Source organism: Amborella trichopoda, chromosome 12 (assembly GCF_054954075.1).
Source record: "Amborella trichopoda isolate Santa Cruz 75 chromosome 12, AtrichopodaSantaCruz75HAP2 v2.0, whole genome shotgun sequence".
In the NCBI taxonomy this organism is placed as follows: domain Eukaryota; kingdom Viridiplantae; phylum Streptophyta; class Magnoliopsida; order Amborellales; family Amborellaceae; genus Amborella; species Amborella trichopoda.
This window is the reverse complement of record NC_142347.1, coordinates 8,304,216-8,316,355: the sequence shown is the minus strand read 5'-3', so window position 1 is coordinate 8,316,355 and position 12,140 is coordinate 8,304,216. Positions and strand designations below refer to the sequence as shown.

Sequence of the window (12,140 nt, the reverse complement as noted above, 5' to 3'; positions counted from 1 at the left end):
AAAAACAAAAAAAAAAAAAAAAAAAAAGAAAAAAAAAGAAAAGAAAATGAGATAAAAAGAAGAAAAAAAAAAATTCTACGACACGATCACATTAATCTTTCAAATAGGTAATCATGGCGACATAGCTAACCAAGCCAACCACTTGACCTTAAAAAAGATAGCATAACCTACAAAAGTTTAAAATAAGGTTTAAAAATTTCCTGCCTTCTAACGAAATCCCAAGCCTTCCTCATTGAGAAGAGACATGGATCCAAACAAGCTGGTCCTCAAAAACAAGACATGGATCCAAACAAGCCGGTCCTCACAAGTAGGTAAACCATGTGAGAGGACCGCCTGAATAACGAGGTTTTAACATCACCAAAAATTGGACACATGGAGCCAAACGAGACCTATTCACTTGGAAAAAGAGGAAACATCTCATCAACCAAACAGAGACAAACTCCATACCACAACTATCCAACCATTGGAGAGAGAGAGAAGACTCAGAGAGAAAAAGAGGGCTTAGAGCGAGAGAGGGGATACTAAACCAAAACAAAACGAATCGTTCGCTTCCCCGGCCCCATGGGAAAACGACGCTCTCCCACTGCAACCTTCTATTCCCCTACGAGTGTCGCACTTACCAACGTCTCTCTTCCATATCAATGACACCCACCTTCTCACCCCTTTTTCTTCTTCCTCTTCATTCTCTCTAATTCTCCGTTTCTTTTTACTGACTTCTTCTCTTCCTTAATAGCTTGTAATGAACAATAGGATGCTTCACTCGGACCCTGATCACCATGCACCGAGCTTAGAGGAGGCGCTTGGGCCTTGTCCCATTGAAGAGGTGGAGGAAGGACTGTTCTGTGGGTTTGTTGATGTAGATATGAGCCCAGAGCCTCTGTGTTTCTCAGCTCAGATGATTGCAGCCACAACTGTTACGAAGACTGCTGTTGGTTTGGTCGGTGTCACAAGACGAGTAGCGACCTGCGGAATGTGGTGGTGGCGTTGCTTGGGGTGCAAGTAGTGGGGGTTATGGATTCTCATCGGCAGGGTTGTCGTCTTCTTGTGGTGCGCGAAAGAGGAAGAGAAGCGAGGTAGAGGAACCAGTGTGGCAGATTGAGGTCTCCCTCTTGTTCTATCTCTATATATGCACATAGATTGCTCTAAAAGCTACTCTTTTATTAATCTTTATTTTTATTATATAATATACATAAAATAATATTATATATATATATATATATATATATATATATATATATATATATATATATATATATATATATATATATATATATGAAAACTCTTTTTAATGTTTATGGGCGAAAATAAGTAGTGATTTCGCCTACCCTCATCATCTCCAAAACATTGTCGCACGGTCACTGGTGTCCAGTAGTATTATCTTTTTTATTTTATTTTTTACAAATCGGAATGATCTGAAATTTGGAGCGTATGTAAATATTAGTGAGACACACCTAATAAAAATACAAAAAAATAAGTTGCAAACTATAAGTTGATCAAAATACCACCGTAAATTTTTTGGGATATTTTGATCAATTTATATTTTACGAATTATTTTTTTTCATATCTATGTATACACTTTTAAAATTTCAAGTGATTTGGATTTGTAGAAAACAAAATTAAAATTCAAACACTATCAAATATCCATGATCGTCAAATCGACCTAGATTCAATATGGGCGGTTAAGCTATTATATTCATATAAACTATTAAGCTAATCCCAGCTTTATTTTTTTATCTATATATATATATATATATATGAGCTTATGCTAATTACTAAATATTAATAGCAGTCTAGTTAGAATATGCATTGCCATGGCATTGGGTACAGAGTCTGGACAACCACCTCCAACCTGATAAATTATCAAAGGATGGTGTTGTCCCAATTAAGAGATGTTTTTTTTGTGGGTAACATCAAATAGCTGCTACTTTCCATGCCATATGTGTATGAAAAGCGGCGTTATGATGGCTGGTTTGTGTACCACACATTATTTGTCAATGTTGTCTAAAAAAACTTTCCTCACTTTCCAATGGATAGGCGGGAGTGCGTAAACGCTACGACTCGGCAAAGTCCTTGAGTAACTTGGGCTCGCCTTAAGACTCGACAAAGTTCATTAGTAACTTGGCCTCGCCTTACGTGCGAGGCGAGGTTAAGTGAGTTAGGTCTATAACTTACCGAGCTAAACTAAACACTAAAAAATGAGACAAAATGCAAAAATTATAAAAATATGAAAACACTAGCATCCTAGTTAGAAATAAGAAAAATTATGTATATTCCAAAATGAACTTTGTAGATATTTTATCCATAATACTTTTAGTATCACACGTATAACCCACTCACTATTTTTTCTTGTTTTTATCCGGTCTAAAAATTAAATGTTTTAAAGATTAAACTATCATTCCCCTCTCTCTTTCTCTCTGCCAGCCCTCTCTCTCCTCTGTCTACCCACCCCTTTCTCTCTCTACCCTCGCTCTCTCTCTACCGGCCCTTTTTCTCTTTGTCTAATATCGGTCTCTCTACCCACCCTCTCTCTCCACGCACCTCCTCTCCCTAATGTTGGGTGGAGAGAGATGGCGGTTAGAGAGAGAAAGAGATGGTGGGTAAAGAGAGAAAGAGAAAGAGAGTAGAGAGATACAAAGAGAGAGGGCAGGTAGAGAGAGAGAGAGATGAAAGGTAGTTTAGGTTTTAAAATATTTACTTTTTGACTCGGGGTTGTGGGTAAAGCAAGAAAACACCGTGATTGGGTTGTGGGTGTGATAGTGAAAGTATTGGCGGGTAGAATGTCTACCAAGTTCATTTTGAAGATTTCTATTATTATCCCTTAGGAATATCTCTTCGAAGATTTTTTTTTTTTTTAAAAAAAATTCAAATACTAAAGGTATAAATCCACTTTTTCAGTAATTCATCATTTATAGAGGTTGTTGATTTTATTTAGTGTCCTAATGATTCTAATAACTCTTTTAAATTTTTTTTATTTTAAAAGATTTTTTTAGAGGCTTTCTTACCTGTTTTTTTGGCTTTTGTTTTGGCGTGTACCTAATTTGGCCATGTTAGTCGGCTCAACCAAGAGCTAAATAACTTGGTCGAGTTGATTGTCTGTGCACTACTATCCTTTCAAGAGCCAAGTAACTTGGTCGAGTTGATTTTTTTTGCACTACTATCCTTTCAAGGGAGTGGTCTCAAAGGGAAATGACCTACATAGGAGGATTGTTTGAAACGGAACTTGAGATCGACATTAATTCAACATGAGTATTCTCAAAACAAAAGTAGCAAAGATATTGAGTGAAAATATTCGGAATTTTAGGATGCGGTTTTGTTTTCTTTCCTTTTTCTAGTTTTGAAATTTAATGTGGCTTATGTCCATTAATCTTAGAAGTATTGTACATGTGTAAAGATGTTATATAACATCAATAGCTTTTATACAAGTTCAAAATCTATTGACAATCAAAGCTAGTTTGGATAATCCATTCTTAGCCAAAAGCATGAGCCTCTGAATTCTTTTTTTATTTATGAAGGCACAAACTGTACCTCCATCGTGGAGGTACATCTCTTCTAACATAGCAAATAAGAGCCAAGGAATGATTTTGTTTTCAAGCAATTCCATGGAGCAAAACCTTTTGTTTTTGTTTGTGGCAAGGTTGAATAGATCTATTTACCCCAAAAAAAAAAAAAAAAAAGGTTAAGTAGATCTCATATCTCAAATTTTGGTGTCCTAAAATTACTCTTTACCAGGGTTTAGCCAAGGGAGCAAATCTCATTTTACTCCTGTGGTGGCATCTATTCTTTTCAGTTTGGCCAATTGGTTTTGTATGTATATTTAGGAAGATTTTATACAATAAAATTAAATCATCATCATTATCCGAACTTTACCACAATTATATGTCAGTTATATGAATCGTGTTCTACCATTCTGCTCTATCAAAAGCCATACCTTTAGTTATAGGCACAGGTGGAAATAAACCAGCGCCCTACTTAGCCAGTCACTTAAAACCTGATCCCAAACAATAAGCTAGCTCATAGGTTAAAATCCAAGGCTGGTGGCCTGGGCTTGAGGTCCATGGCATGTTCCATAGGCCTAGCCTAGCCCGGCACATACATAGGATTTTTTTTTCTTGAAATTTTAAAATCATTGAAGAAAAATGGATTATATGAGGTTTGAATACAAGCATTACTAACTAATATGCAAGCACATTAACTGCTAAGAACCCAAGTACCTAGGTGTATGCTATTTTACTTTTAAATAGCGTACATCCACAACACATATCTGCGGATGAATGATCGACCCCACCGATCTGGGTTTTGAAACACTGATGGTGAACAAACTTCAGAAGTCATCCAAATTCCACCATTCTCAGTTATTTACAGTATAGTGAGGAAATTTTGTCCAAATATCGACAAATTTTTTTGGGTTTTGTAAGTTTTTATATTGGGTTGCAGGCAATGGATGGTGACTCTATGGATTTAAGAAGGAAGAATTTGCACAAGAAACAAAGCCGTGCAATGGAAGATCACAGTTTGTCAGAGAGGGTAACTGCAAAGATACCAAGGCTTGGAAAAAACAATAATTATCTTTAGTTTTTGACTTCCTTTTACCCATTTATGTTGATGACTTTCCATGAATTCTAAATGTTCTGAATAGAGGCGAAGGGAGCGGATCAACTCGAAGTTGAGGGCCTTACAAGAACTAATACCCAATTGCAATAAGGTTGTCATTATGACCACTCATTTGTGGTGGTTTTTCTTTTAACCTTTGACACTCTCACTTGCATCAAAGTGTTTGAGGTTGGAGGCTTTAGTGCAGGTCGACAAGGCATCGATGCTAAATGAGGCTATTGAATATCTGAAAGCCCATCAGATGCAAGTCCAAGTAACGATTTTCTATGATTTGTTTTCTGTAATTTGATTTGTTTGTTGCTGTGCATGGTACTGGTTATGAATGTCACCATTTCTTTTAAAATCTTACAAAACTATTATGGGATTAGAAGATGAAATCTCTTCTAACTAAAGTAGAGTTTTCCAGTGTTTTATTCCCCCTATGACTTTCCTTGAAAGATAGAGATATGGTGATATTTACTCCTCCTATAGGACCTTGAAAACACAAGTTCATAGAAACCTGAGCTGAGAAAAATGTAGGACAAGATATTTTCTCCTCATTTACAATGATTTCTAATTTTTGTAGAACCTGCATTTGTATAAGCATAATTCATCTTGGGACGATTTTTCACTGCTGATGCTTTTCAGGTTATGGCGTTTATGTGCATGCACCCACTACAACTGTCGCCAACCGGATCGCAGTACATATCCATGCCCTCATTTTCACGAGTCTGGCCTTCGGGCCTGAGAATGGCCATAAGCATGGGCATGGGAATGCGCATGTTCGACATGAATTGTTCCTCGAGCCATCCTTTTCTTCCAACTTTAGAAGCTAGTATTCTCCACCCCTCAAACAATTCAGGGGGCTCTAACATGCCTTTGATACCTGGATTACCTATTCACATGCCTGGGGTACACACACAGCAGTCACCAGTGGCTATGCCTTATGGACCAACCTTTGCTGCTCCACCTGGAGTTTCCTCAGTGGTCATCAATAGACCTCCATTGATGATGGTGTCGACTGGTATGTTAGATTCCGAGAAAATCTCCATGGAGACAAATGAAACCAATGATTATCCTACAGGTGTTCATTCTCTTTCACTTCCTGAATTTTGTGGTTCTTAAGAGGTTGTGACAAGTCTTATACATGCTAAATCTTAGAAGGGATCTTGTTTTCCATTTTTTTAGCATCTTTTAAGTATTTTCCTTTTGATCATTGATTCGGCACACATTATGTCTCTTGACTTTGGACTTATTCCACTGTTGTTTTACTCTCATCGTCATCATCATCTTAGTTTAAGCGGTGAAGAACAATTTATTTATATCAAATGCTAGTGCAGGGACTTTAATTAAGCATCACCTTTGAATGGTCGTGGACGTCCATATACAGTTAACGGAAGGGAGTCGTTTGCAATCACTCATCAAGTAAGTTTCAATTCATTGGCGTATTTGTGAGTAATACACTACCAGATGGATGTGGAAGAATCGAATAATTCAGCCATGCCCATGGGGTAAAGTCAGATTTTGAATAGAAACTACTATCATGCTTGAGATGCATTTATCCTGAATATTTCTTTAGTTACTCCTGTCTTAATCTAACATCGGTATTTTGAAAATTACGAGTTAAGGAAAAAGCAATTAATGACTTATTCAGGTGCACAAGTCGTTAGATATTTCAGTAACCACGTGGAATCATGTTGAAAGTTCGCATAAATCCAGACATAAGTTTTAATACGATGTGAAAGTTTGCGAATATTTATATGAAAATAATTTAGCACCCAAAAAAGTGTAATCCGCTTCATGAAAATGAGCACACATAAAGTGTAATCTGCTTCATGACAATGCCAACTTCATGAAACTTTTCTACTTTAAGGACCTTCTTGTCAAAATCCATGATACAGGAAAGAACCCATGTAAGAAAAGTTGGAGAGTTGAAGTCCTATGGTGTTGGACTCCTTTTTAACCAGTAAGACACCTGTAATAGCATTGAAAACCTAATAGGCAAATTCAGGAAGACATAAGAACCAGTAGATATTTCCAAGGAGTGTCCTTCAATATGTCTATTGTCTATCCCAATTTATATTTCCATCTTCTTAATTTGGAATGTCAGAATTTGTAATATGTAGCCATCACCAACCTTCTCAGAAACAACATTATCTAATACATGTTTTTTAGTCCACTTCTATATTATTGTTGGGAAAATTTTTGAGCTCTTATAGGACCACCAAAAAATGGCACTCCCCCACCTAAAATACAACTGTTAAGGTAGGTGAAGACCCTAAGGAGCTTCAAAGTAGTCTCCTCCATTCTAGAAAAGTCTATATTATAAATAAATCTTGGGAGCCCATATGAATGGAGTGTAGATCCAAGGGATATGAAGCTTTTTCGTTTCCCGACCTTGTCCATGCTTGGTCCTTATTTAGGCTGGAATTTGAGGACATTTTCACCGCCCCGATACCCTTCGCTCCTCTCGATGGGGAAGTTAATATCCTGGTTCTAAATGCTAAGAGAATCCTGGAACTACAAAAGAAGATATCGACAAGTCTTTGGGTGTATCAAAATTAACCTGAGATGCTTCGCTCTGAGGGTTGGTCTACTTTGTCTCATGCCAAGGTCATGCATGTGGACCAAGGGTGAGAGCTAGATGAAGTGCGTACCAGGGAGAAGATCATCCACAAACTGGTTCTCAATTAGAAAGGCCATCTCGAAAAGGCAGAAACAATGTTAACAGAAGAACACGATCGAATGGTCGGATAATACCATGAAATTCATGATCCGTGGTCCTTAATTTGCTAAGTCAAGGAAGCAACGAGTGATGCTTCCTCCTTATGACTGAGAGGGACGACATTCTATTACTGAAAAGGCACATAGTGTAATTGGAGCCAAAATCCTTAGAAACAAAGTTAGAAAAGTATTCAAGAGGGTCTTTTTTTTTTTTTTTAAGTTAAAGTTTTGGTCAATGGCACAATCTCAACTACTTGATTTGAAATCTGACCAACAAGAGTGAGTGTGACGTCCTTGTATTAAAAGTATATGATCCCTTTATATACCTTTCCTTTCAACTATGGTAATGGGAAAATTTATTCCTTTTGGCATTTGGTGTATGTTTTTTCTCCTTTTCTTATGCATTTTATGAACTACGAATATGTTACTATGCCTGTCTTAGTAAGCCACGTTCCTTTTTCAATGAGATGAATACCTTTATCATGTGATGGCCGGTACCTCTTTGCTATTTACAATTTTGTATTTGCTCCTTCTACTTGTACCTCTTCGAATTGAATCCATGTGATGGGTTGAACCTCTTTTTTATATGCATGATTATATTAGCCAACACCAAATAATTGGGATAAGGTTTGGAGGAGGATGATGATGACAGTTCATGATTGTACTAGTGATTTGCACGTACGTTGCATGTGATAATAGAGAGAGTAAATAGAATGAGAGAATTTGATGGATCCATCTTCATATATGGGCTTTTATTAGATAATAATTATTTTTTAAAATTTTTAATAAAATATTTTTTAAACTACTCGAAATTTATAATTATTATATTAGTAAATATACTATATATGTATGAGTAAATATTTATTCTAGAAAATGAGGAAAAATTAAAATACAAAGACACATCAGGTCAACTTCAAAATACGATTACAATTCTATTTATAACTCTCATTTTGCAGTAATGGTTTTTCTAAAAATAATTTCCATTATATTATTACCTCTATAATTTGTATTTACGGTTAATTATTATTACTTTTCCCTTTTTTTTGCATTTTTAATTTTACAATTCACTAATATAAATAAAATTATTTTTACTTATTTTAGTACTTATATGTTTACCTATATGTAAATATAATTTAAATAAATATAGTAATAATTATTAAAATCATGAATATTAATAGTGGTTTCAACGTGTGTTGCACATGATTATAGAGGGAGTAAATAGAAAGAGAGAATTTGAGGGATCCAACTCCAAAATTATTATTAATTATATCAATAAATGTATTATTTACTTATAAGTAAATATTTGTCTAGAAAATTGGGAAAAATGAAAATATGAAGATATATCAAGTCAACTTCCAGATATGATTATAATTCTATTCATAACTCAGTAATGATTTTCTAAAACATAATTTCAATTGTATTATTTATCTCTATAATTTGAATATTGTTTAAATAAATATAATTAATTATTTTTATAGTAATTAATAGTAATGGTAATTGAAATAATTAATAGTAATAGTATTTGTTATGATGTTCAATGTCATTATATATAAAAAATACCTAATACATGAAAGTAAGGGAGGGGGGGGGGGGGTTAAATAAAATCACAATGAGATCCCGGTCTCACTCAAAAGGAGATATGGCAAAAGACGTTACGGACTTAATTGAATTGAGCCTTGTTATAGAAACTTACTGAGTGGTAGCTTCCAAATTCAGAGAAACCCTGAAATGATAAATGGAAATCCTAAGCCAAATCATGTTTACAAGAAACAAAAGTTCCTAGAAAGTGGAAATCAAAGGAAAGGATAGGTGCAGCGACTCAACAGAAGTTGTTCCAATAAATAGAGTTGACCTCGTCGGTAAATATTTTTTATAGTAATTAATGGTAATAGTAATTGAAATAATTAATAGTAATAATAGTTGTTATGAACTTCAATGTCATTATAGATATAAAATACTATTAAGTACACTACTAATATAATGTAACAAAAGCTATAATAAATATAAAATAATAAGAATATTAATTAAATACTATGAATATAGCACTATTCAATTTATAATTCACTAAGATAAATAGGGAAAAGTATAGAATGGGACAATTTACTTTTGGTACAGGGTGGTCACATTAATCTTGACCATTGGATGTGATTGGGTGGCTGCAATTATTCTATTGACCACGTTCAAACTTCAAAAGAAATTTTCTCCAACTTTGTGACACATCAGAGCTATCAAATTTCACATCGGATGGTGGTAAGTAATTGAATCAAAGGTAAATGGTCTCATTGTATACAAAGGTAAATAGTCTCATTCTATACTTTCCCAAAAGAATATTAGTTGAGATTTAGGTAATTTGAAAAGTTTAAATTAGTATTAGTTGAGAATTAGGTAATTTCAAGAGTTCAAAGTAAAGTTTTTGAGGAAAAAGATAACATTGATCCTTTTCAGAAAGATTGATTTAAGGAATATTGCCCTTTCAAAAAGAAGAGAACAATAGGTCAAAATTGGTAGAAAATGGAAATCAATAGGATAAAATTGGAACTAAAAGGGATATTTGTTGCGAGAATAAAGATGATGCCCTTCTCGCTAATAGATATCACACAGTTTAGGTAATGTACTTGGGACTAAAGCCTGCACAACTCTTTATACAAAGAAATACCAAGGTCTTCGCTGGAAGTATACTGGGTGTTCTATGGTTTATTGAGACTAGGGCCAATTATGATACATGGTTTCATTTGTAAGATGGCATAATAATCTCCTCCTATGAAAGGATTTTGTCTCTAGTGGGGATTTTAATTTGGTTAGGGCGGGAATCATCTCAGGGATACACAATTTAGGGCCATTGAACAAAGGTGATCCTGTTTACGCTCGGATTTACGCTGATCTCTTAACGAGATCAACTGAAATATCTTGTCACAATCAGTTAGTTTAGAAATCAGTAAGTAGAGTGGGGTTGCTCAATTTATACACTCAGAAGCATCGCAGATCTATGTAGATTTGGTTCTTTTTTTAATCTATTGCAGCGTCAATTCTCAAATCCATAAATTACACCTTAAAAAAATTCTAAAATTTAAGTAAATTTTAAAACAAATAAATTTTTAGATAAAATAAATAATCCGAAATAATAAAGAAACAAATAAATAAATAAACATAAAAGAGAGAAAAATTACATATTTGGAAAACCCAGGGGCTCATATTAGGACTGCAGGTCGATTTACACATTTTGATGCATTCTCTTGTTGTCTTGAAGAAGGGTGTAGTTGGTATACGGATGCATCTGTAGCTATAGAGATAAGGTGCGCCTTCAAATTTTATCATGGTATATAATTTTGTTGTAAAATATTCTTAGGATTATCTCAAAATCTATTTTTATATCTTATTATAAAATTTAAAATTTAAAAAATGGTTAAAATCAAGTAAATCCATAAACATATGAAAATTTTGAAAATGGACGGTGTAGATAATATGCTGTAAAATGCACTATTTCTGAGACTTAAAATCTTTTATTCTTCATGGTCATACAACTCGATGTCGAGATGATCAATCAAAGGTGCATCTGTAGCTCTACATTATAGGGTTGCAACCTTATATAAACTTTTTCCCTTGAAGAATGGCACGAAGGTTTTGGATTTAGGAGAACTTGATCCTAGGATTTGATCTAAATTTTGAAGAGGTTTTGATAGGATTTGGGTTTGGTAGCATTTGCCTAAGGCTTTTTAGGGTGTTGCCCTATTTATCTAGAGCTTTCCCTAGTTTTCTAGGTTTCTTTGGATTTTCCTACATTCCAAGCTAGTTTGGATGAATTTTCTTGGCTTTCTAGGAGTTTTCCTAATTTTTTAGAGGGCATCCCGATACGTGGCGAGTTGCGTGTCAAGCGCACGACATGTGTCGAGTAGCCCAGGGACTAAAATATCATGTTTCTAAACAATTTTCCTTAGGCCATAACTTTCTAACCCTAAGTCAGATTATGACGATTCTTTGAACATTGGAAAGCTTGCAACCTCCTCTATATTGGAGCCAAATGGTGTAAAATTTAAGTTATTTTGAGGGATCAACATGACTAGGACTTTAGAGTCTCGATTTTAGGTTTTTGGGTGCCAAATTCTAGGTGCATAAGGCTCATTAGTGTGTAGGATGACTATTTGAGGGTATTAGGATAGGTTTTGGATAAATTTGATATAATTCTTAGGGTCTAGGTTCACTATGGCTCACTAGAGTTATTGTGTTCCTAAGGAATCATAATCAGGGTTTATAGGAATTCCCTTACCCAGAATTTCGAGGGGGATGTCTACAGTTGCCCCACTTTGGCATTCACCTAGAAGACTGGGTGAATTGAAAAGAAGCAGACAGTGACACACAATGAAAAATTTGAAGAGTCATTCTTTTGAATGACTAATACCCTCTAGGAAGGCAATACCCCGATGGATACTTTGATCCGTCAGACATCGAACAGAAACTGCGCAATCTTTGAGGCAATGGCGTTGATAGGTCTCTGATAATCAGGACTTGAAATAATAGTCAGCAAGAATCATGCTACCTTTGAGCCGGTGACTTCACCTCAATGCTACCTGGGATATCAGTGTAGTCATCTTTGGCCTTAGACCTTTACTCTTTGGACCTGATTTTCTATTGAATAGAAATTTGAATTGAGAAACAATGATGATGACGAATTTCTAGCTAATTGAACTTCCATTGATCTTTGATTTTATATTTTTTGGATCCACAGGTTGAGACTAAGATTTTGGGAACCTATGGGTTATACTTGTTAAAAACGGGTTTTCCAAAGGGTTTTAGCCCATTGTTCATGACTTAGAGAAGACGGAAACGCG

The 12,140-nt window shown here is 35.0% G+C and overlaps 1 protein-coding gene across 4 annotated transcripts in view; it reads left to right on the top strand.

The window, feature by feature from the left end:
* Positions 1-443: 443 nt before the first annotated feature.
* The window catches only part of LOC110008226 (transcription factor PHYTOCHROME INTERACTING FACTOR-LIKE 15-like), a 33,310-nt gene continuing 21,613 nt past the window's right edge, over positions 444-12,140 (top strand). The window contains exons 1-6 of one of the 4 annotated variants that reach the window (XM_020674414.2): positions 444-1,100; positions 4,435-4,524; positions 4,637-4,702; positions 4,799-4,864; positions 5,239-5,674; positions 5,931-6,015. In XM_020674414.2, the coding sequence (XP_020530073.2) occupies positions 4,438-4,524; positions 4,637-4,702; positions 4,799-4,864; positions 5,239-5,674; positions 5,931-5,956 (681 nt within the window). In that variant the 5' untranslated portion in view covers positions 444-1,100; positions 4,435-4,437 and the 3' untranslated portion in view covers positions 5,957-6,015. Of the gene's footprint in view, positions 1,101-4,434; positions 4,525-4,636; positions 4,703-4,798; positions 4,865-5,238; positions 5,804-5,930; positions 6,016-12,140 lie in introns of those variants that run through there. The other 3 variants (XM_088854460.1, XM_088854459.1, XM_088854461.1) reach the window with 3 other exon arrangements.